Below are 25,366 nucleotides of genomic sequence, written 5' to 3' on the forward strand. Positions count from 1 at the left end.
CGCGCGCGGTGGCGTCACCCGCCGGCCTCCGGGAGTCCGCTCTCCGCAGTCCGAGTTTGGGGCGGTTGGATGGGGAGAATGGCTTCGGAGATGGAGTCATCTCTGGAGGTCAGCTTGTCCAACAGCTGCGTGGTGTCGGGGGCTTCAGGGTGTCTGCCTCCGGCCCGCTCCCGCATCTTCAAGATCATCGTGATCGGCGACTCCAACGTGGGCAAGACGTGCCTGACTTACCGCTTCTGCGCCGGCCGCTTCCCGGACCGCACCGAGGCCACCATCGGGGTGGATTTCCGAGAACGCGCGGTGGACATCGACGGGGAGCGCATCAAGGTGAGCGAGGGGCGCCGTCGGGGGCGCGCGCGCCGGCTCTGCCACGCCCGGGCGGAGGTGGGAAGGGCTTTGGCAAGGGCTTTGGCGGTAGCGACTTCTGCGGCAGTGTCCCAATTTTAACGTGCAGATTTGCCTTGGGGCCCCTGGTTTTCAGCAGTTCGGATTCAGACTCGGAAGAGTCCCAGATGGTGGAGACCACACCTGAGTGTCGGGACCGCAGGGCGTGTTCACTACCTCCTGGGCTGTCTCGGGGAAGCACAACGCTTATTTCCCAGAGAGAGAAAATCCATTTAGTATATGTCCTTTAGTAAAGACTCACTTGAGCTCAGTGCTAGTATTGTGGACGCCTGTTGCCTTTGAAGAAATACTCAGGTTCTTGAGTACACTTTTGCCTGCGGTAGTTTCTGTATGACATTGATTTATTTTCCCACAGAAACATTCTGTACGCGTGCAATAGTTCCTACTTGGACTTTTTTGGTGGTACCAGGGATCGAACTCGGGTCCTTGCGCTTGCAAGGCAGGCCACCGAACCACTGAGCTAAGTCCCCAGCCCCTAAAGCCTTGTCTCTTGATGCTATTTCAGGCCCCGCTGAAATCCAGTTCTTCCTTCCCTTTAAGTCATTGTAGGTGCCCCCTTCGCCCGTTTCCTAACAGTAGAGAAGATAGAAGGCCCGAGGGCTCCAGGCTTGGGCTCTTGGGGGTGAATGGGATCACTGAGAAAGGATCAGTAACCTTAGACATCATTGCAGTCCGCCTTACCAAACACCACTAATAGCCTCCCCTGAGAACACGGAGCCTAGAACAACCCTGCAATCCTTGCCGGATTACTTTTTGCTTCAGTGTTCATCTTTGTATCAGTCAATTTAAAGGTGGGGCTGGGTGGGAACAGGCTTTGATCATCCTAATTTTATATTCTGAGGCAAGAACAATTTCTTTTTTCAGTTCTCTGATCCCAGCCCCATGCCATTCTCAAAGGGCTTTCACTGCTAGTAATGTTATGTTAAAAGAGAAGTAGGCTGAGTTAAAAGGAATCAAGCCTTCTCTAGGCTCTTTTGCCTTTTAATTTTACAGCTGCCAGCATTGGTCCTTTGGGTTTTGTAGAATACGGAGAGCTGAACATTTCTCACCAAAATTAAATTAGGCCCAGAAGCACGTGGGGTAGAATGATGAGGCTTCTGAAGTATGAGGGTTTAGCTTCGGAAAGGGAGGAATTCTGGGAGGTTTGTGGGCTTTGAAGTTCAAATATAGACTTAATTTGAGGGAGGGGTTGAGATAGGGTCTCACTATGTAGCCCAGGCTGGTCTGTAACTCATTAGTCCTGCCTCAGCCTCCAGGGTGCTGGAGTTACAGGCTGGGATTATAGGCTTGTGCCTGCCATTCCCACCAGATATAAACTTTTGAAAGGCTGAGTGAGGTGCCATGGTTTGAGCCTGTAAACCAAATTTGGAATTTTAATCTGCAAATCCAAATGCTAATGAGGTGGGATTTTTGGGATGTGCTTAGGGTTAATCCATTTGTGATAGTGATGGGTTAATCCATTAACCGGTTAATGAGTTAATCCCTTCATAGATCAATGGGCTGTCACTGCATGGCTTTGTTTCAAAAGCCAGTTTGGTTTGTGTCACCTGGGATGCCCTCCACGTTACTGTAGCCAATGGGCCCCGTCAGATGCTCTTATACTTCCCAGCCTTCCAGCTGTGAGCCAAGTAAGCTTCTATTCTTTATAAATTGCTCAATCTCAGATCCTTTCTAGCAACAGAAAATGGACCAAGACAGATGGACTGTTTCTTCAGTGCAGTGATCACCATTGCCCAAGACTGTCTAGGTTTAAAAACTGGAAAATCCCTAGAAGCCCCTCAATCTGGGGCACACCAGTTTAGTTCACCACCCTGGTCCTTAGGCAGCTTCTTTAACCTGAATCTGTTTTCTGAAAATTTGGACCATGATACCGGGTGAGGCCGGTGTGTCAGATCAGTTGTGTGAGGTACATGGGTTCGCAGTTGGTACCCTGAAAGGACTTGTTGCCTTTCCAGGTGGCTTTGACATTTCCTGTCCTTTATCACTGATAGTTTTAGAGTGCTACCCCCAAAGAAGGAAGAGGTGGGGAAGGCATGAGTAGACAGCTGAAGGGGAGAGAAATTTTTTCAAAAAAAAAAAAAAAGAAAGAGAGGAGATAAATACCAACTTTGTTGGATTTTCCTTTGAGACAGGGTCTCACTATGTAGTTCAGGCTGGCCTTAAACTCACTATGTATTCCTGGCTGGCTTCCAACTGGTGGCAATCCTGCTTCAGCTTCTGGAGTCCTGGGATTATAGAGTATGCCACCAGGCCTGGCTCTGTGGATTTTTTTTTTTTTTTTCGGTACGGGGATGGAACTCTGGGCCTTGAATTTTAAAAAGGCCTGGCTCTGTGGATTTTTTTTTTTTTTTTCGGTACGGGGATGGAACTCTGGTCCTTGAATTTTTGAGGCAAGGTGGTGGAGCCAATGAGCTAAATCCCTGGCCCTATGTTGGAAATTTAAAAGAAAAAATACAAAACCTTTTTTAAGTGTTCAGGGTTATTTTTGGTAAGAATTTAATTTATTTATATTTATTGTGATCACCCACATGCTTGGTTTTATCCTGACCATTTTATTTTGATTTGATGAATACATTGATCCATTGTTTTGTTTATTTTGTTTTTTGTTTTTGTTTTTGTTTTTTTGAGATAGGGTCTTGCTCTATAATTCAGGCTGGCCTTGAACTATGTTGCCCAGACTGTGCTCAAACTTGCAGCAGTCCTCCTGCCTCAGCCTCCTGAGTGCTAGGATTACTAGCTTGTTCTACCATGCCCTGTTTAGTCTTTTTAAACTGAGAACTGATATGGAAGAGCTTTATTCTGCATGCTACACCCCCTTACCTAACCTGTTATGCGTCCATTTTAAGTGCAGCTGACATGTTCTTGTCATGTTCACATTATCTTGTTTGAAAGACTGAGTCAAATTTGAAATGATGTTTCTTAGTTTTTTTGTATTAAATCTGAAAATTCTACTACTTTATTAATAATAATAAAATCACATTCTGGACATTGTTCATTAAAAATGAGATTGTGTTAAAATTTTTAATTTGTAGACTAGAGAAATTTCAGAGATCGTGACTTATCCTTTCATAATTCATTAAAATGTTTCATGTACTGTAAAAAACTTCTGTTTGCTAATCTGCTTCTACGTACCATATATATATTATTTATATATTTAAATATATATATAAATAATATATATATTTGAAATAAAAATATCTTGTTTGCAGGATTTTTGAAATTGAGTAGAGTTATAAAATTAATTTTTTTTACAATAAACTTTACTTGATTTTATCCTGTCCCCGGCCTCAAGCTGCCTCACCTCTCTATGTACAAAAGCTTTGTTTCTATTTTTTCCTTCTAGTTTCACTTTTTGTAAAATAATTCTTTAAGGCTGGGGATTTAGCTCAGTGGTGCCATGCCCTTCTCTGAAGCACAAAGTCCTGAAGGAGTTTGATTACAGATACAAAAAAAAAAAAAAAAAAAAAAAAAGAAATGCATCTAGGGCTGGGGATTTAGCTCAGCGGTTCGGTGGCCCACCTTGCAAGCACAAGGACCCGAGTTCAATCCCCGGTACCAAGAAAAAAAAAAAAAAAAAGCATCTAATTTTTAAGTTGAGTCTCTAATCCGTGCTCTCCTTCCTGGCAGAAGTGTGCCTTTATGACTGGCTGTGTTCCTTTCATACACGGTTTTACTACATATTCCAGGCTGGTTTTGAATTCACTATGTAGCCCAGGCTGGCCTTGAACTAGGGGACCCTCCTGCCTCAGCCTCCTGAATGCTGGGATTCTTGGCATGTGCCACCACACCAGGCCCAGTAAAAGATAATCAGGACCCTTGATAAAGCAATTATTTAATGAATAATTGCTGGTGAAACAATTCTTTTGGTTAAGCACAAAGAATTACAGTACAGTGCCAGTGTTGGCTAACTGCTTGGGGCCCAGTGAAGGATGATTCTTACATTGTATTATTTCTCTTCATTGCTGAGATCCTGCACAAACTGGGCAAGTGCTTGAGCACTGGGCTGTATCCCCAGCCGGAATTTTACCTGTGGAATGGTTGCCTGGTTGCCAGCCTGAGATTTCATGAGGAAACTAGGAGGAATCCATGTGGGTTATCCTGATGTTGCTGTCTTGACCGCAGCCTCACCCTTACGGCTTTGCTCCCTAAATCCAGTGGTTTTCTACCTGCCCAACTTCTCTCGCTAATCCCATCTTCAAAATCCAGATTCAGGTGTTGCTTTGTACCCTTTTTTTTTTTTTTTTTTTTTTTTTTTTTTTTTTTTTTTTGTGCCGGGGATCAAACTCTCTTGTGCTTGCAAGGAGGGCGGCAGAACCACTAAGCTAAATCCCTGGCCCTCCACCCTGTCTTTGAGCTGAAGATATAACCAGCAAGACAAAATAGAATTTAAGGCTGGGTGTGATGTCACACACCTCTAATCCCGCCACTTGGAAGGCTGAGGCAGGAGGATCCTGTGAGTTTGAGGCTAGCCTAGGCTATGTGGTGAGACCCTATCTCAAAAAAAAAGGAAGTTGAAAATTAGAACTTTTTTTTCCTTAGGAGATAGTGGCTTCTTCAGACTTGCTCCATGCTAGAGCGTAAACTGCTATCTCTTTCTCTCTACAGCCAGATGAACAGACAGACATGCAGGGACTGGCTCCCTGTGGTCGGCATCCATTTCTGCTTCTGCAGAGGAGGCCGGGAGAGGGAAGTAGCTGGGAGGAGGGATGAAGCAGACCTGGCATTGCCTACTATCTCCTTGGGGTTCTCTTTTCTTTTTGTTTTTTTGTTTTTTGCTTTGTACCCGGCTGGCCTTGAATTCACTATATAGCCCAGACAGTGATCCTCCTGCCTCAGCCTCCCCCGTGCTGGGTTTACACGAATGCCCCACCATGCCTGGCCCCCTTTTTATGCTGTATGATGGTCTCACTAAGTTCCCCAGGCTGGGCCTGAACTGAGTAGTCTCCCGAATGGCTGGGATTACAGGTGTGCACCACTGTGCCTGGTGAGACTTTCTCTCTAACACATGTTGGTGCTTGGGAGATCCTCAGCGTGTGAGCAAGGTGAGTTTTACAGCCCTAACCCTTCCCACTCTGCAGGATCCCTGGACTCAGGTCAGTGCCTCCCAGCCTGATTTCAGAAGCATACTGTTCTCGTACCACACCTCACTGACCTGGCCTTACAGGCATTGATTCCAGGTGGTGAAGAGAGCTAGAGAGAGTGACTTACTTCCGTGGACCTTTAGTCAGTGCTCAGACTTCTTGGTTTGACTCCATGCATGATAGTTTAGGTAGATGAAGCCAGGTGTGGCGGTATATGCCTATAATTCCAGCACTTGGGAGGCTGAGGCAGGAGGATCACAGCAAGTCTGAGGCCGCCTGGTCTACACAGGAAGTTCAAGGCCAGCCTACATAGTGAGTACCTGTCTCAAAAACAAAATAAGAAAAGAGATTAGTGTAGGCACAATGGGAATTCATTGTTTCACCAGAGAAGCCCAGAAGTAAGTTTCAGCATTGGCAGGTTCCAGCATGATCCTGCTTTGCCTTTTCTCAAGCAGGGTAGTGGTGGGACCGATGCCGCCTCCCTTATGTTCCTGCTGGGAACCAGGGCTTCCCATAAACTGAAAGCAGGGAGGGCGCAGAGGCTGGGAGAGCAGTATGTGTTCAGGAGGAGTCGGCCGCCTGAGCTTAGATCCTGGCCTGATGACTTCAGAGTTTTGTGACCGTAAGTGAATTCTTTAACCTCTCAAGACCTTGATTTCCTCATTTTTCCTGCAGTGTTTGGTGATTACTATGTGGGGTTACATATATTAAGATAAGGCAGGCGAAGGAGTAAGCATGTGCCGAGCCCCAAATACATAGTACTTCCAGAGTGCTTGTCCTCAGGAGAGGTTTAAAGGAAATATTCTCCTTCTCAGCAGGATGTGGTGGTGCATGTGTATAATCTCAGCCCTCTGGGAGGCCGAGGCGGGAGGACAGCCAGTTCAAGTCCAGTGTTCTGGCTTGTGTCTGGATGTCCCCTCAGAGCCGCTTGCAGTCATAGGTGGGGCTTTTTCAGAGGTGGCTGGATCTAGAGTGTGTGACGCTAGGACTGATTCATGGTACAGTGCTAGGCTGAAGGGCACTGAGGGTGTGAGTGCTGCCCACCCTAAGTAACCTGAATAAGATGAAAGGGATAGAAAGAGCCGTGGCCCTCTTTTGTTTGCTTTTGCTGTTTTACTTTCTCCTCTGCATTGCCACCGTGCCATTGCCACCCCGCCTTGGAACCAGCCAACTATGGACTGAAGCCTCTATGAACTGTGAGCCAAATCAAGCTTTCCTCAGGTATTTTGTATCGGCAATGAGAAAAGTAACTGAGGCACACAGCCTGATCAATTTAGGGACTTAGTGAGACCCTGTCTCAAAATAAAAAATGAGAAGGGCTGGGATGCAGCTCCATGAGGCCCTGGGTTCAATCCCTAGTCCTGCGTAAAAAATCCTTTCAAACAGTCAGTGACCTGAGCTGGAAGTGTAGCTCAGTATAGAGCTACACCGTCTAGCATGTCTACGCTTGTCTAGAATGCAAAAGACCATCATTTCGGTCCCCAGCGCCTCAAAAACAAATAGTCAACGAACTTGGTAACTTCTCCTTGTTGGGAAGCTGACATTTACTCCTTTGCAGTGCTGGGGTTGAATCAGTGAAGGCTCAGGCAGCATCCAGATGGTTTCCTTTGCTTCCGTTTGAAAGTTTGCCGCTTGGTTCTGTGCCCTGAATGCACACATTTCTGCTCTATAAAGCAAAAGCAGAGCTGTCTTGAAATGTTACTAACATTAGTTACAGTGTTCGCTTACAGCTTACTGAGTTGTTCATAGAAGCCCTTAATTTTGTCACCAGATGGTCTTGTGTGTATTTCGTTTAGAAGCAAAAGAATTTGAAAAAACAGGGAAAAGGAAGTGTGACAGCTGGTCAAAGAAGAAAAGACCATTTGGGTTACAACTTTTAACATTTTAGGTTGAGCAGGAAAAGTTTTAAATCTACTTAAGGTCAGATCATTTTTTCATTTTGAGTAATCAGACTATTAAAAGTTTTGTTTGTTTTGCTTTGGTTTTTTGAGACAGGGTCTCACTATGTAGTTCAGACTGCTCTGGAACTCACTGTAGCCCAGGCTGGTTTTGAACTCACAGCAATCCTCCTGCCTCAGCCTCCCAAGTGCTGGGGTTACAAATGTGCACCACCACACCCGGCTTACTAAAAGCTTTTGTGGATAGTAAGATTCTATTCTTGGGACTGAGCATATAGCCAGCTTGCTGCTTTTATTGGAACTGAAGTAGAGATTCATGAAATCTTGTTACAAAGGAAGTGCATTTTGTGTTGTGTCTATAATGTGTAAAATAGGAGTAACGCCTGGCCAGAAATATCTTTGTAAATGCTAAAGATAGTCTTAAGATTTTTTTTCCCCATCATTTAAGAAAATTAGGATGTAGTTCACATACCATAACATTCACCCCTTTGAAACAGTTTGGCCTGGTGTGGTGGCTCACACTTGTAATCCCAGCACTTGGGAGGCTGAGTGAGGCAAGAGGATTGCTGTGAGTTGGAGGCCAGGCTGGGCCACATAGTGAGTCCAAGGCCAGCCTGAACTACACAGTTATGCCCAGTCTCAAAAAAAACCAAAATTATACAATTCGGTCATGGTGGTGCACATTTGTAATCCTGGCTACTCAGGAGGCTGAGGCAGTAGGATCACAAGTTTGGCACCATGGACAACTTAGCAAGACCCTCTGTCAAAATAAAATTTAAAATGAGAAGAGGGTTTGGGGCTATAGCTCATCAGTGCTTTTAGTATATTTATAAGGCTGTGCAACCATTGTCTCTGTCTAGTCCAAGAACATTTCCATCACTCCAGAAGGAAGCTCCATACTGTGTTGTATGGCGGCTCAGCACCAGCACTGCAGGCAGGTCTGGCCTCGAGCTTCTGAGGCTGAGGCAGGAGGATTGCAAGTTCCAGTTCAGCCTGGGCAACATAGCAACCAGTGAGACTGTTAGAGGGTAGCCTCAACTAAAAACTGTTAGGTTCAAGGTTGCTTGCCTCCTTCTCTTGAGTTACATTCCAGGTTCTACTTGTCTTGAACAAACAACTGAACCAATGAGCATGCTTCTTATGGGAAAATAAGCAAGGACTCTCACTTGGCACTGTCAGGTGGCTGGAGAGCCCAAGAAATTGTGTAGTGTCTCATGTCTGCCTCTTGCACAATTAGGTCGTACTTGTGGGGGGAGGGGCTAAGACAGTGCAGACATCTGAACTAAAAACAGCTGCTAAAAGATGAGAAATCCAAACTGATAAAAATGGTGTTAAAATGGAAGAGAGTGACAATATCTCCATCATTTATTGCATTTAAAAATATTGTTTTCTTTTTGTTTTGGAGACGGAGTCTTGCTGTGTAGTTTAGTCTGGCTTTGAACTCACTATATACCCCAGGCTGGCCTCGAACTTGTAATGATTCATTTGCTTCAGACTCCTGAGTGCTGGGATTCCAGGCGTGTACCACCACACCTGATTTAAAAACAATCATTTAGATAACCATTTCGTACACTTCACACATTTACATACCTACCAGTGGGCATGTTTTGAGACTCCTGTCTTACATCCCAGGAGGAGGATTCCCTCAGTCCCTTCTGCTTGCAGCAGGGTTCTGACAGTCACTGGTTCCAATTTACAGCCCGCACAGAGTCCCTAGATCCAGTCTGGGTCTTTCAGCACACCCACCGTGTTTATTTGCACGGTGACCTGCGACTCTCTAGGGAGTCACAGGTAGGGGAAGCATGTGTGTTTGTCACGTGCTGGACCCAGAATGATGCCCCTCTCTGCTGGGTCTGAATGTTTACATTACACTAGGGTTATGATAACCAAATGCCTAAGCATTATAATACTCCACGTTTGTTAAACCCTGACATGTTTTCTCTTAATACTGTAAAAAAATCACTGTTTGAGGCGTGTCTTTGTTCCCGGAAGTTGGGCGGTGCCCCCGGAAGCATGTGCATCTGGTTCTGCACCTGCGCAGAGCGAGGACCCTGGCCTCAGGCTGGGCTCGAGGTGGACGTGCATGGGGGTGGGGCAGTCCGAGGAGCCCCAGAGGCCGCCATGCATGCGAGCCACTGCACTGACGTGACCTGTTTCTCCCACGCAGATCCAGCTGTGGGACACGGCCGGCCAGGAGCGCTTCCGGAAGAGCATGGTACAGCACTACTACCGCAACGTGCACGCCGTGGTCTTCGTGTACGATGTGACCAACATGGCGAGCTTCCACAGCCTGCCGGCCTGGATCGAGGAGTGCAAGCAGCACTTGCTGGCCGGCGACATCCCGCGCATCCTCGTGGGGAATAAGTGTGACTTGCGGAGCGCCGTCCAGGTGCCCACGGACCTGGCCCAGAAGTTCGCCGACACGCACAGCATGCCTTTGTTTGAGACCTCTGCCAAGAACCCCCACGACAATGACCACGTGGAGGCTATCTTTATGACCTTGGCGCACAAGCTGAAGAGCCACAAGCCGCTCATGCTCAGCCAACCTCCTGAGGACAGCGTGGCCCTGAAGCCCGAGGCCAGGCCCGCCCTGCAGTGCTGGTGCTGAGCCACCGCCGCTGAAGGCTGTGAGCAGAGGCGACCTGGGACGTGGGATGCTGCCGATCGCAAGGGGTCCCACACTGTACTGCTCAGCGTCGGGACTGTCACTGTGACCTCCGGGAAAAGGAGAACAGGATGCGGGCACCTGCTCCTGCCGGTGGGTGGAGGGAGGCCAGAGACTAACAAGGTGCTGCGCTCCTGCTGGGCGTCTCCAGAGAGTGCATCGAGAGCCTCGGGACTGTAACGGGATTGGTCAGCGTGGGTGCTGGTCCCTTGCTCTCCGCCTTGCCCTCGATTCATTTAGCGACGAAGTGTTGGATGAAATCAGCTTCCATTTGGATGTAGCTCCCCGGGCCTCACTCTGATTCCTGTGAATCTGTATTTCTGTAATGGTGTGTTGTCAGTTTCTGTATGGTCACAGCAAAATAGGCCTCCTTGCAATGATAACGGTGGAGCCAGGCGTCTGGTGCACACATCCTAGCCCTGGGGAGGCTAAAGATTGCCCCGACTTGAAGGCCAGCCCGAACTACCTAGCCAGACCCTCTGAGAAAATCGGACAAAACAAGAAGTAATCTGTCTATCCCCCAGTGGTGAAAATATTTCAGCATTTTTGCCCTAGTTTTATTTTGAATTTGAGATTTTGCAAAACAAAGAAAATGATGCACTTGCCTATGAAGCCGCTTACATAAATGGAATGTAAGCCATGGTTTTTAGGTGATGTGTGCATTTGCTAATTGGATCTTGGTTGTCCCTTGAAAAAAAAATTTTTTTTTTTGGTACCAGGGATCGAACTTGGGTCTTTGTGCTTGCAAGGCAGGCGGCGGAACCCCTGAGCTAAATCCCCGGCCCTCCCTTGAAAGTTTTGGAGGAAGCCAAAAGAGAGTGTACTTAAAATATTTTCAGAATGTGGAAAACCAGTTAATATGTAATTGAATCTAGCTTAGGAGTTTTGTTAATCGTTGTGGTAGTCCTAAATAAATAATTTAGTTATAAAAAAGAAACATTAATAATTAATTGAAAGTAATAATTACAATAAATATTCAGTTTTAAGTATTAGGGATCAAATTCATTTTTAAAATTTTTCTTAATTGTGCTAGAATTAAAATTTTTAATCTGAACATTGATTTCTAACTTTTTATAGGAAAGCATTGACAGTTATAGTAAATGTGATGGGTATGATAGGTTTTTAAGGAAGGGACTCTTCAAAATGTTTAAAAAGGTTTTTATTTTGGGGTTTTTTTTCCCCCATTGAGTTTATTGGTACATTGTAGGTATACAGTACAGTTACATTCATCATTGGGATCCTGTACCTTTACATGACAGGTCTTGGTTCTCATTTTTCCCCTGTCCCTGCCCTCCCTTCACCCCCTTTTCCCCTTCCCCTTTACAAACACTTCATTTCCATTTCTTCATTTTCTCATATTTTTTTCTTTTCCCTTATTACCTTTCCCCTACCCTTCCCACTAAAAAGTTTTTTTTGGTGTTTTTTTTTTTTTTTTTTTTTAGGTACGGGAGATCGAACTCGGGTCCTTGTGCTTGCTAGGCAGGCAGCGGAACCGCTGAGCTAAATCCCCGGCCCTAAAAATGTTTTTAAAGGGAAGAAAGTTTATAGACTTTCCAAGCATATCTTTTTTTCAGTACTGTATGGTTTTTTTTAAAAAGTACTTTTTTTGTAAGTATCCATTATAGTTCTATGAAGGGACTTATATTTTCACTTTATTAGTAGTAGTATTTTGGGGGGGTACTGGGGATCAAAATATTTTCACTTTAATATTTATTAATTTTAAAATATTTGTCTCATTTGCAGCATCTTACCATTTTGATTTTTAGGACATTTTTATTTTTGAAAAGAAAATACTTTGTTGAATGGGGATAAAACTTTTAGATGTATTCCAAAATATTTATAAAACACTGTATGGACTATTGAAATCACTTCCAAAAATGGTGGCTATCCAACAACTATTAATTTTTTAAGCAGCAATCACATATTTTATAAATCTGTGAATTTTACTCTTAACCTTTAATTGAAATACCAGAATTATTTTAGAAAAATCTTAATTTAAGAAGACCAGAGGAAACTGCCCACGTCTAATGCAGTTAGCAGTACTAACCAGGCTTTATGGGATGTGTGTTGTTAATCTGCATTTCCTCCATGAAAGCCAGAGTTAGTTTTGCTGTGGGATAATGTCACATTTCATCCGTGGAGCTCAATAAATCATCTTTGCTAGGAAAGAATGGTGTTTTGTTTCCTTTCTTTACTTGGCTGAATATGAACTTTCAAAATGAACCAATAATGGGGCCGGGGATTTAGCTCAGTGGTTTTGCCGCCTTCCTTGTAAGCGCAAGGACCAGAGTTCGATCCCCGGTACCTTTTAAAAAAAATTGAACTGATAATGTATATATAGTACATATACATTGAAAATCCTGATGTAAAAATCTCACATCTTGAAACTTTTTGGATTTTATTTCAGATCAGAGATGCTCAACCAGTAAAGTTTATAAAGGTATTCTTACCCATCTCCAAAAAAACAAGAAAAATAAAAACCCTTTCAAAAATGTGAAACATTTCTGGTTTCTAGTCATTTTGGTTATCAGGTTTGAACTTGGATCCTTGTGCTTGCGAAGCAAGCTAAATCCTTGGCCTTTTTTTATTTTTATTTATTATTATTGTTATTTTTTGTACCAGGGATCAAACTTGGGTCCTTGCACTTACGAGGTAGACAGTGGAACTACTGAGCTAAATCTCTGGCCCTATTTATTTGGTACCAGGGATTGAACTTGGGACCTTGTGCTTGCAAGGCAGGCAGCAGAACCACTGAGCTAAATCCCTGGTCTCTCTATGTATTTTGTATAAGGTACCCTCAATACTTCAGTGCAATGTGGTGGCATACACTGGTAGTCCTAGCACTCTGGGGGTGGAGGCAGGAGGATCATAAAGCTCTGGGTTCAATCCTCAACTGTCAAAAAGGAAAAGGTTTTCATATAGATTAAGACATATTTTAAAATTTTTGTTTTTTTAAGATAGGCTTGTCATGCCAGGGATTTAGCTCAGTGCTGCTGCCTGCTTTGTAAAAGCAAGGTCCTGAGTTTGATACCTGATACCAAAAAAAATAAGGTTGGTCTTGCTGTATAGCTCAAGTTGGCCTCAAACTTGTGATCTTCCTGCCTCAGCCTCAAAATGTTGGAATTATAGACAAGTGCCACCATGCCTGATTTTGTTCATTTCTTGAAAAGTATATTTTTACTTTATTTTATTTTATTTATTTTTGGTACTGGGGATCAAACTCAGGTCCTTGCACTTGCAAAGCAGCTGCTGGAACCACTGAGCTAAATCCCCAGCCCTTATATTTTATCTTTATTATTTATTATACTTAGGTTTGAACCCATGGCCTTGCACTGAGCTACATCCCCAGCCCCTTTTTCACTTTTTCCTCCCTTTTTCACTCTTAATTTTGAGACAAGCATTTGCTAAACAAACTTGGGATCCTCCTGCCTCAGCCTCCCATAGTGCTGGGATTACAGGCATGTGCCAATTTGCCTGGCTATTTTACTTCTTAGTTGCCCTTTTAATATCTGTTTTGGAAACTAGTAAGTGTTTTGAGAGTGCATCTCACATCTTTTAACACAGGTAATCAAGATCTAAGAAAAATAGACCAGATACCTTTCAACCTTAAGTAGAATTTTTGGGGAAAATATGAAGCATCTAATTTTTAGACACTGAAGAGACGCATTGCAACATTTGCAATCTACAAAGAAGGTGAAAGAGGTAAATGAAGATAGGTGCAGTGGCACAATCGTGTAATCCCAGGTACTTGGGAGGCTGAGGCAGGAGGATCATGAGTTTGAGGCCAGCCTGGACAATTTAGCAAAATCTATCTCAAAAGTAAAACAAGGGCCAGGGATTTAGCTTAGTAGTGCTGTGCCTACGTTGCAAACAAGGTCCTGAGTTCAATTCCTTGAGCAACAACAACAAAAAAAAGTAAAAACAATGAGCTCTGTAATTAGGGAACTTATTGCCAGCCAGGCAGTTTGTAGGCCGAGCTGCAGGAGAGTGGAAACTGACAGACTGTATGTTGCTGGTTTGAGGAGAAGATAAGGTTGGACTTCAGGAAGCCAAGGCCACATTGGAGAGAGGAGGGCACTGCAAGAAAGGGAGCGTCAGAGAGCGAGCTGCAGAAAGAGCCGAAGTCTTGCTGGTCACTGTGTGCATACAGGGGAGGATCCTAACCAAGGGAGAGCCACCAGAAAGGAATGAGAAGGAACAGAGTCCTCACACAGGGCTCTGCAGTTTGCAGCAGTGACCAGAGTTTGAAGACAGCCCTGGGCTCAGGCAGAACCCTCAGGCTGCCTTAGGACCTGCTTTAACAAAAGTTAAACTCCAGTCCCGGGCTGGGCGTGGCGGTGCATGCCTGTAATCCCAGCACTCGGGAGGCTGAGGCAGGAGAATCGCTGTGAGTTCAAGACGAGCCTGGGCTACATAGTAAGTTCCAAATCAGTCTTACCTACATAGTGAGACCCTGTCTCAAAAAACAAAACAGACAACAACAACAACAACAACAACAACAACAACAAAAACACCAGTCCTGAAAGAATTCATTCCAAGTAACTTCTTACTGAAGTTACTTGAGAGAAATCCATTCCTGTTTACAGAAATGCAAAATGGAGCACTCAAAGTGAAAATAAAAATGTGCAGCATCCAGTGAAAAATTAACCAGTGTGCAGTGAAGCAGGAGAAATAACAGGTAATAGAAAAAGACTCAGAAGTGACGAGATGAGGAGACCCATGGACAAGGAGCTAAGCAGTTGGAAAGGTGTTCCACATGTGAAGAAGAGAACCAGCATAAGTGGGAAATGGAAGACAAAGCAAACTTTCTTTCTGTGAAGAAAGAGCTGTCATGCAGGGAAAGAGTGCGTGTTATGAACCGGAAGAAGCTGATCTGAAAATGCTCTGTACTATCTAATTCCAACCTCATAATTTTCTAGCAAAGACAAAGTGTGGACACAACAAAGATATTAGTAGTTAGCAAGGGTGCGGATGGGGGCATGAATAGGCAGAGCCCCAAGGATTCTAGGGAAACAAACCTTTTCTGCCTGATGCTAACACTGGTGGATACAGGTCAGTACATGTTTGGAGAACCTATACGATGCACACCACCAAAAGTGAACATAGGGGACACTGTGGGCCCTGGGTAATGATGTATGTGTCAATGCAGGACACACTTGATGTGGGGAGCTGTGTGTGTGTTGAGGGGGGGCTACATGGGAACTGTCTGCTTCTGGTTCAATTCTGCTGAGAATGCAAAACTGCTGTAAAAATAACATCTAAACTGGGTGTGGTGGTGCATATCTGTCATCCCAGCACTCTGGGAGGTGGAGGCAGGAGGATTCACAAGTTTGAACCCAGCCTGGACAATTTAGGAATTTAGCAGGATCTTGTTTTAAAATAAGAAATAATCCCTGGTACCAAAAAAAGCGGGGGGGGGGGTGGCCTGGGGCTGTAGCTCAGTGCAAAGGCCCTGCCTAGTTTCAATCTCTAGCACGCACACACAGACATACACACAAATCTGTGTTTTTTTGTTTGGTACCAGGGATTGAACTCGGGTCCCTGCACTTGCAAAGCAGGTGTTGAAACAACTGAGCTAAATCCCCAGCCCAAATCTGGGTTTTTTAAAACCATGTGTCAGAGATCCCACTTCTCCCACCCAGTATTTTTTTAATGGTAGCAGTTTTACTACTGGTAGGAAAAGAAAAAAGTTCCACAGAGTGAGTTTGGGCCAAGTAAAAGTAGGAAAAGAAGTATCCCCTATAACATGAGGGCAGACCATTATACAACGGAGAACACAGTGGCCAAAACCTCTGTGCACTGTCCTTTTTGTGTCACCCACTCCTCAGGTTGTCAGGTCTAGGCCGTCCTATTGAAAACCTGTTTGAGTTTTCACAATCAGTCCACATGCAGGTCTTTGGGAATATTCTCAGGGCTGGCTCACCAAATATGTTATTGAGTTTTAAGGTGCTGGACTCTCCTTCTGGAGGTGGTTTCTAGGTTCTTTCCTCAGCAAAGAATTGGTCAAGACAAGCACAAATGGTAGCAAGTTTATTAAAGGTAGGAAAAGAGCCAGGTGTGGTGGCACATGCCTGTAATCCCAGCACTCAGGAGGCTGAGGCAGGAGGATCACAATGAGTTCAAGGCCAACTTGGGTTCCACAATGAGACCCTGTCTCAAAACCAAACCAAAACAAAACAAAACAAAAAAAGCCCACCACATTATGCAGAGCAAGTTTGGGTCCAGTAAAGTAGGAAGAGTACAACCTGTAGCAGAGGGCAGACCACCATGCAAGGGAGAACATGGTGGTCTCCTACCCAATTTTTGTCTTCCTTCTTCCATCAGTCCCAGGGCTGCCTAACACAGCATGGCTGTCCAGCACTGCACACAGAGCAGAAAGTTCTCATCTCCCAGTTCTGGAGGCTGCCAGTGTTAGCACTGACGTTAGCACTAAATATCCATTTCCCAGCCTCCTTTACAGCTAGGAATGACATATGTCCAGTTTTGTTTTGTTTTTTGAAACAGGGTCACAATATCTAGTTCAGGCAGCCCTTGTATTAGCAATCCTCCTGCCTTACCACACCCAGCTCAACAATGTTTGTTTAAATAAGTCAGAGATGGAATGGGCATAGAGTAGGGGTTTCTACTAGAGCTGATTTAAGAAGAAAAACATTTATTAGAGGATTTTGAGTAGTTTACAAAAAAAGTTTCCCTGGTATTGGGGATTAAACCAAGGGAGACTTGAGCTACATCCTCAGCCCCTTTCTAAATTTTTATTTTGAGACAGGGACTTGCAGTCTTCCTGCCTCAGCCTTCCAAGTTACTGGGATGACAAGTGTGCAGCTAACTTGCACAACCTTTACCAGGACCTGGGGCTGAGATTTGGTTTTGCAAAGATGAGAACAACCACAGCCAGGAGAAATGCCTGAGCAAACTCACGGTCACTGCTGCCTCTCCAGAGCACCCTGACACACACCACCTGCTGCCACCACCCTGTCCCCAGAGCTGCCCAGGCCTCTGACCTCAATCTCCCTGCTCATTTCCCTCCCAGGGGTGAGGCTTCCTTCAGGCAGCAACAGGGCAAGCTCACCACTTGGGCTGCAGAGAAGCGTTGATGCTGTGTGCTGGGTTGGACAACAGATGAGGCCCCAGCCCTGTCCTCCGCCTGCTTCTCTTCTGGCCAGCACCCTTTTCCCCTTTGGACAGAAGCCTCCTGAGTCCTGCACCCACTGCTAGAGGCCTTGAATGGGCCTGACATGAACTGTCAGCCCAGCCTTTCTTCTGAGGAGCAGTCAGATAAGACACCAAAATGCAAACTCCAGTCTTCCTCCTCCAACTTCTTTTTCTTCCTGTGTTTCCTCCAAAACTCCAGGCTCTGTTTGGGCTCCTCTTTCCCTCATCTCCATAGTCATTAAATAAAAGTAACAATATAAACTGGATTTAGAAACAGAGTTTCACCCAACTTTATTTTTTTTTAATTTTTCACCCAACTTTATAATGAAATATTAAATAAAATGTTTCCAAAATAGCTGCACACTGTGGCGCATGCCTGTAATTCCAGCACTCAGAAGGCTGAGGCAGGAGGGTCGCCTTGACTTCAAGGGCAGCCTGAGCTACTTAGCAAGACCTTGTCTCAAAAAAACCAAAAATATGTCTGAGAATTTGGCTCAGTGGTTCCACCACCTGTCTTGCAAGCACAACATCCTGAGTTTGATCCCCAGTACCAAAAAATCCAAAACTATGATTTTTAAAAAAATTACCAAAATAGACTGGGCATGGTGGTGCATGCTTGTAATCCCAGCACTCGGGAGGCTGAGGCAGGAGGATTGCTGTAAATTAGAGACCAGTCCTGGCTACATAGTGAGTTCCAGATCAGCCTTAACTAGTGAGACCCTGTATCAAAAACAAACAAATAAAAACAAAATAAAAAATACTATCAGGAAGCTGGAGTGGTGGCACATGCCTGTAATCCCAGCACTTGGCTGTAATCCTAGCACTCAGGAGGCTGAGGCAGGAGGATTGCTCTGAGTTTGAGACCAGCCTGGGCTACATAGGCCAGTCTCAACTACATAGTGAGACCCTATCTCAAACAAAACAAAACACACACACACACAAATACTATCAGGAGGTTGGGGGAGGTATGAGGGAGGAGAATAAAGGGATAAAAGTGATAAATAAATAAATAAATCAAAACTGGGCGTGGTGGCACATGCCTGTAATCTCAGCACTCGGGGGAGGCTGAGGCAGGAGGATCCCTGTGAGTTTGAGACCAACTTGGGTGGGCTAAGTAGTGAGTTCCAGGTCAGTCTCAACTACATAGTGAGACCCTGTCTCAAAAAACCAAACTAAATAAATAAAAAGTGATTAAGATATGTTCTATGAAAAAAAAGATATGTTCTATGCAGATACCAATTCCCCAATTCTAACATCACTATCCTGTGTTGTAAATTTACACTAATTATGTGTATGTATATATAATACAAATACATACGTGCAAAATAGGCTGGTATGTGTGAAGAAACTGACTTTTTAGGACTAAGTGAAAAAGAGGTAAAATCAGAATTATTTTTAAAATTCTCGATTTCCTCTTTTCTAGTGTAAGTGCTCCTGAGGATGTGGCCTTGGCTGGGGGGGGGGCAGCTGCGAACATGGCGCATGCTCTGTAGGATGTGGAGCCGCTGTGTTCTCACCATGGTGGCTGCGCATGCTCCAAAGGGCGTGGAGACCCTGTGTTCTCACCATGGTGGCTGCGCATGCTCCAAAGGGCGTGGAGACCCTGTGTTCTCACCATGGTGGCTGCGCATGCTCCGAAGGGTGCGGAGACCCTGTGTTCTTCTCACCATGGTGGCTGCGCATGCTCCAAAGGGCGTGGAGCCCCTGTGTCTTCCTCACCATGGTGGGCAGGCGCCTATGTTGCGTCTCCCTCCCGCTCGGTCGGTGTCCCCCGTCAGCATCTCCTGCCTGTGCCTGCAGCCTCCATGGTCGTCCTCCCACACAGCATTTGACATTTGAAAATCACTCCGCGCTCTGTGAAGTTTTTGGCTCCAACGACTCTTCACGAAGAAACTCTTCACGGAGAAACGCTTCCTGACGCGCCCGGTGAGTCATGTTTTGTGAAAATGAACAGTTTATGACCAGCACGACGCTGGGAAACAATGCACAGAGCCTGCCAGGGACATGTGTCTTCTAAGAGTTTTGTTACAGGGAAGCAAGAATAATATCACTCTGCTTTTCACTTCCCTGCTAAGCTTAGAGAAATAGATCAGCATTTCTTCATTAAAGCGACAGTGAATTTAAGATGCTGAATTCCTTCGACTTTTCCTCTTGCAATCAGGAGGGAAGCAAGGTCCAGCTGTGGCAGCCCAGTCATACTGCGCTATACTCCTAGCCCTTTAAAAAAAATTGTTTTGGGGGGGTGTTTGAGACAGGGTCTCACTATGTAGTTGAAACTGACCTGGAACTCACTATGTAGCCCAGGCTGGTCTCAAACTCACAGCAATCTTCCTGGCTCAGCCTCCCGAGTGCTGGGATTACAGGCATGCGCTACCACGCCCGGTTTAAATTTTTTTTTTTTTTTTATATCAAGACAAGGTATCAGTAAATTGCCCAGACTGAGCTGGAAGTTGTGATCCTCCTGCCTCAGGCTCCCAGAGTGCTGGGATTAGAAGTGAGTGTTATCACCCGCAGCTGTGCTCACGGAATCTTAACAAGACCCCTACAAACCACATTATAGCTCTCTGCCAGCCTCAGTTTTCCCATCTACAAAGTAAGGATGATAAAACCTGCTGCGTTTTAAGCAGGACATTCATTATTAGACTGATTTAAAACTAGTCAGATACTCGGAGAAACACAGGTACGGCAAAGTCATTTAAAGTTCAGGCTTGTTTCTCTGCTCGCTGTTGGATTTTTGTCTTGTTTCCCGTCATGCCCACATCTACAGCAGCCGGACTCTTGCTGGCCTAACAGACTGACTTCAGACTAGATACTGCAGACCTGCTAAACACAGCACACAGTCGTGGTCTGGAGCTGGCAGGGAGGGCTCCCTCACTGCTGACGCCTCACAGGCAGAAACCTTCTTGCCACCTTCTTGCCCTCAGGGCCCGGGATTTCTCACTTCCTGCCAGGACTTGGGCCTGAGCAGTGTGGCCGTTTTGGCCTTTCACTACCCTATCTCCTCCCCATGCAGGGGTGCTAGGGCATTTGGGAAAATTTGGAGGCCTCCCAGGAGTAAAAGGATTGACCCTCAAGATATGAAAATAAAACAAATACATCAGAATCAAACATGCAATTTAATGTCAACAAACTGAACGTTATGCTGACATTATTACCTGAGAAATGTTAGCATTCATGAAACAGTAATGACATTAGGAAACAACTAGTGCTGGGCTAGGTTCTTTCCCTTCATGGATTCTCTAGCCCTGGCCACACTTTCTGAGAAACAGATTATAAATTAGATGGTTTGCTTGTAGCTAAATCTTTTCAGAGGCAAAATTATTTTTTAAAAGGTTTCAGAAAAACTTTCCAATACTGTGGGTACATTTTAATAATGCTCAATCTTCTTGCCCAAGAACATAAACCTTTACATTTATTTAGGTTTTCTTTAATGTCTTTCAATGAAGTTTTGTTTTGAGACAGCCTCACTGATAACAGGAGGAATAGTTGTAACTCCCAAATCTGATAGATATTCTCAAATGTGAGTTTATAGTCTCTGAAATCAAAGAATAGGGCCGGGGATTTGGCTCAGTGGTTCCGCTGCCTGCCTCGAAAGTACAAGGGCCGAAGCTCAATCCCTAATACAAAAAAAAAAAAAAAAAAATCAAAGAATGATCTCTAGGAACAATGGAGTTTTAAGAGTAAGAAAAATTTTATTTTTATTTATTAAAAAAATTTTTTTTGGTACCAGGGATCAAACTCAGGTCCTTGTGCTTGCAAGGCAGGCAGCGGAACCACTGAGCTAAGTCCCTGGCCCTATTTTTAAAAAAATTTTTGATACTGGGATCGAACTCATGACCTTGAGCTTGCAAGGCAGGCATAGCACCACTGAGCTAAATCTCTTGCCCCAAGAGTAAGAAAAATGCATTGAGAGAAAGATAGCTTTTGTCTAAGAGACACAGAAGGAGGACTGGAAAGTGTGTCGCCCAACCACCCCGCTTCTCAAAGGTGTTTTATAGGACAAAGACCTTACAAGGTGAGGTGGGTGTGGAGGTGAGGTGGAACATGGCAATTTATTTGAGGTTGAACTAGTCAACTAGTAAGACTACAAGTAGAGTCTCTTAGGTAATGTTGATCCACGGGGAGGAGGATATTGATCCAATGGAAATCACAAGGTAACCAATAAGATTATGACAAGTACAGTTGCTTAGGTAATATTGATTAAATGGGGATCCAATGGGGAAGCAGGTGTACAAGGAATGGTCCTCATAAAAGATGGGACAGAGCTCTTTCCTGGAAAGTGTGGGTTAAGATCTTGTTTTCCCCCACTTAGATGACTGATACCTATTTAGAACATCAATTCATGTTTAGGGAAGGGACAAGGGTGTGGTAGTTTCTCTTCTTTTACAATGCTGGCCTTCAGCGAATGTGTCTCTGTTGTCCTCCATGTTGGCACCTTGAGGGCCGGCCCCAACTGCCTGCAAAATACCTAATTAACTTACCTATGTACAACATCACTATGTAGCCCAGCCTTGCCTTGAATGCTCAGCAATCCTCAATCCCAGGTTCAATCCTGCACGCTGACCAAAAAACTAAAACATAGGGCCGGGGATTTAGCTCAGTGGTTCCGTCGCCTGCCTTGCAAGCGCAAGGTCCTGAATTCGATCCCCCAGACCAAAACAAACAACCCTGTAAATAAAAGTCAGAAACCTGGGACTGTTGAGGTGTTGTCTTCATCAGCTGTTCACAGTTCAACCTGATGAGAGGAAAGGACATGAGGCTGAAAGGACATGAGGTTTGTGTTTGGGTTTCTCTGCTTTGGTGGTGCTGGGGAAGGAACCCGGCTCAACACGTGCTAAACCCTGCTTTCCCCCCGCCCCCTGGCCCCTTAGCGAAGTTTACAAAGAAGGGCCGGGGATTTAGCTCAGTAGTTCCACCGCCTGCCTCGCAAGAGCAAGGACCCGAGTTCGATTCCCCGTACAAAATATATCGAACTAAAGTCACCCATTCTCAGCCGCTGTGGATTTTGTGTCTTGTCAGAATAAGTGTAAGTGGCAACGCCTGTAATCCCAGCACTCCAGAGGCTGAGGCAGGAGGATCGCTGTGAGTTTGAGACCAGCCTGGGCTACACAGTGAGTTCCAGGTCAGTCTCAACTACATAGTGAAACCCTGTCTCAAAAAACCAAAAAAAAAAAACAAAAAAAAAAAAAAAAAAGTGTAAGAATAAATCCTCACCACGAGAGGGCGCTGGGCCACGAAAAAACTCGGGTTGTTTTGGAAGCAAAACCTGGCGCCGGCTTCAGTTTGACGGGGCGAAAGTTAGCTACTCTCCCTAAGTGGTTCCGGTTCCTCCGGCTGCTAGGCCCCAAGGGCTCGTCAGGTGTGAAGATGGGCAGGCGAGCGCTGTCCCCGGAGCAGGTCACACAGCCAGTGCTGTTGGCTCCCTAGAGGACGCACCCGTCCTGTCCCGCCCCTGCCTGCCGAGCGCCCCCCCAGCCTACCTGCTCCAGTCTCTTGTCCCCATGCTTCCCGCTGAAGGGCAGGTGGCACCTGTCCTGGGGACCCGCTGGGAACCGCGTTGAACAAATACGACTTGCTGTGCTGGCCTGTGAGGGAGGATGAGGCAGGAGGTCTTGAGTTTGAATCTCGTCTGGGCAATGTAATGAGCTTTTATTTCAAACTAAACACTAAAAAGGGCTGGGGATGTAGCTGAGTAGTGCACCCCGGTTCAGTCCCCCGTCGCATATTTTTAAAAACAAAAGTACTTTTAGCCTGCATCGCAAGCACAAGGACCTGAGTTCGATCCCCGGTACAAACAACAACAACAAAACACCCAAAAGTGCTTTTACTTCCTTTTTTTGACTTTCTGTCGCATTCCAGGTTTGGGTCTGGCTTCCGTGTGGTCCGCAGGCACCCATCACAGGACCTCCCCACTGGGATCTTCCCGGTCCCTGTGACTTGCAGTCTCCCTAGACCCCAGATCCAGCCCTACCTCTTCCGGCACTGTTACCGTCGCCCCCTGGCGGACAGAGCAGGGATCAGTTTGTCCCATGGCCGGGGAGCTGGGCTGCGAAGCTTCAGAGATGTGTTGGGTGGAGGACAAACAGAACGTGATTCCGGAAACGAAGACCGGTGCTTCCACGTCCATGCTCCACGCATTTCTTTCTTCTTCTTCTTCTTCTTCCTTTTTTTTTTTTTGGTACCGGGGATGGAATTCAGGACATTATGCTTGTGAGACAAGTGCCGGAACCACTGAGCTAAATCCCCGGCCCCAAATATTTCTTGAGTGCTTGCTATATGCCAGATGCTAAGTACGTGTTAGTGAACAGAGCAGACCAAAACCACTGTCCGTTCTGCAGAGAGGAGGAAGACAATAACAAATAAGCCTCATGAGTTTGATCCTGGTGCCAAAACCAAAACAAAAGCTGCTAACCTTTGTTTTGGCAGCAGGTACGCTGTACTAAAATGGAACAGTATCTTCTCATGGTTTTTCTGTGCTGGGATTAAACCTAAGGCCTTGCATATGCTAGCCAAGTTCTCTCACTGAGCCGCACCCCTAGCCCTTTTTAGTCCGACAGGGTCTTGGACTAGCTGTGTGTGAATTTTGAGGCTGTCCTCAGACATGTGATCCTCCTGCCTTTGCTTCCTGTGTGGCTGGGATTACAAGAGTTCCATCACAGCTATGTTTGGGTCGTAAATGTTCCCCAAGAGCTCGTGGGTCGAAACCACAGTCCCCTGCTGATGGCACAGTAGGAAGTGATTGGAACAGAGAACGGAACCCATGGAAGGATGTGGGCACTGGGGTAGCTTCTGAGGGTGCATCCGTCCCTGGTCCCTGCTCCCTGTGTCCTGCCCACTGTGAAGTGAGCAAGCTTTGGGCCACCGCACCCTGCTGCTGTGACATCTTTGTCTTGGTGCCCGCTGACCATGGACTGAAACCTCCGAACTGTAGGCCAGGTCAACCTTTCCTCCTTTAAATTGTCTCACGTATTTTGTCACGGTGGTGAAAAGCTAACACAGACACGGAAGTTAGCAGGGACCTTCAGAGAGGACACACAGATGCCTGCAGTGTTCCGTATTTCTAATATTTTCTAAATAAGCTGTGTGTGGTGGCATATTCTATAATCCCAGCACTTGGGAGGCTGAGGCAGGAGGACTGCTGTGACTTCAAGGCCAGCCTGAACTACATAGTGTGACCCTGTCTCACAAAACCAAGAAACAAAAACACATTAGGTAACCAACTTGCACAGTATGTTATTAGAACATAAGTAGTAAGATGATGAACAAGAGGCTGGGTAAACTGGCTTCGGGATGTTGGGGGTGGAGAGGGTTGCATTTCAAGCAGGGCAATCAGTGAAGTCCTCATGTTAGTGAAGACCACATCCTCCTGCCTCAGCCTCCCAAGTGCTGGGATTATAGGTATGCACCATCACACCTGGCTGCTACTTCCTGGTTCTCTAGCTGTGTTATTTAAAGAAAGGTTCTTAACATTTCTGTGCCTCAATCCCCCCACATACTGTAAAATGGGTAGATAACAGTAACTATGTTTTATGGCTGCTGAGATGATGAAACAAATAATCTAAAACAAACTGTAGGTAAAGAAGTCATGTTTGTGGAACCTCCTTCACAGCCTCCGCTGGCAAATCCTCTAAATAGATTGGAATTCATCGGAAATCCACTTACTTGGCTTGCTTGAAGGGACTAACCCATCTTCTTTGAAGAAAACAGGCTGGGGTATAGACTGGGATGGAACCCAAGTGGGCACATGTGGGGCCCTGGGTTTGATCCCATCACACACCCTCTGCCCTGCCTCCCCAAGAAGAGAAAAGAACAAAACCCAGGATGCCGATGAGGAGATGATCAGTTGTTTCCTCTTTCTGCCCTGCTGCAGGAGCCCCATCTTTATTCAGGCCCTTCATCCTCCCCACCCTCACATCATCAAATGCCCCTGGAGTCCTTGCCAGTGATTGGTTTAAGCTTCCTCCATGACAGGGCCATGGAAGATTTTCCTTTTCATTGGCTGCCGGCTGCCCTATGATCTGGTTGTAATGGCTGAACTGGGGCAGCCACGTTGTGGCCGTGAGGAGAGCTGATTCCGGGGGTCCAACCTGACAGCTGAGAATTGCAGAACAGGACTTGGTTGAAGTGCTGTATTAACTCAATGTAGGGTGAGCCACCACCTCTTG

General features: G+C 45.6%; 2 protein-coding genes across 4 annotated transcripts in view; one reads left to right on the plus strand and one right to left on the minus strand.

Moving 5' to 3' along the window:
• The first annotated feature begins 6 nt into the window (after window positions 1-6).
• On the plus strand, window positions 7-11,007 carry Rab33b (RAB33B, member RAS oncogene family). The gene is made up of 2 exons (XM_010636295.2): window positions 7-327; window positions 9,552-11,007. Exons 1-2 carry the CDS (start codon window positions 70-72, stop codon window positions 9,990-9,992), a joined length of 699 nt encoding a protein of 232 aa, XP_010634597.1. The 5' UTR covers window positions 7-69; the 3' UTR covers window positions 9,993-11,007.
• A 3,068-nt stretch (window positions 11,008-14,075) lies between these two features.
• The window catches only part of Setd7 (SET domain containing 7, histone lysine methyltransferase), a 54,470-nt gene continuing 43,179 nt past the window's right edge, over window positions 14,076-25,366 (minus strand). The window contains exons 8-10 of one of the 3 annotated variants that reach the window (XM_033760043.1): window positions 22,682-22,786; window positions 21,891-21,936; window positions 14,076-14,126 (exon numbers count right to left, since the gene is read on the minus strand). In XM_033760043.1, coding sequence (XP_033615934.1) covers window positions 14,091-14,126; window positions 21,891-21,936; window positions 22,682-22,786 — 187 coding nt within the window. In that variant the 3' untranslated portion in view covers window positions 14,076-14,090. Of the gene's footprint in view, window positions 14,127-21,114; window positions 21,773-21,890; window positions 21,937-22,681; window positions 22,787-25,366 lie in introns of those variants that run through there. The other 2 variants (XM_033760041.1, XM_033760042.1) reach the window with 2 other exon arrangements.

The sequence above is a fragment of the Fukomys damarensis genome, unplaced genomic scaffold (genome assembly GCF_012274545.1).
Source record: "Fukomys damarensis isolate Sample0158 unplaced genomic scaffold, DMR_v1.0_HiC HiC_scaffold_38, whole genome shotgun sequence".
Taxonomy (NCBI): Eukaryota; Metazoa; Chordata; class Mammalia; order Rodentia; family Bathyergidae; genus Fukomys; species Fukomys damarensis.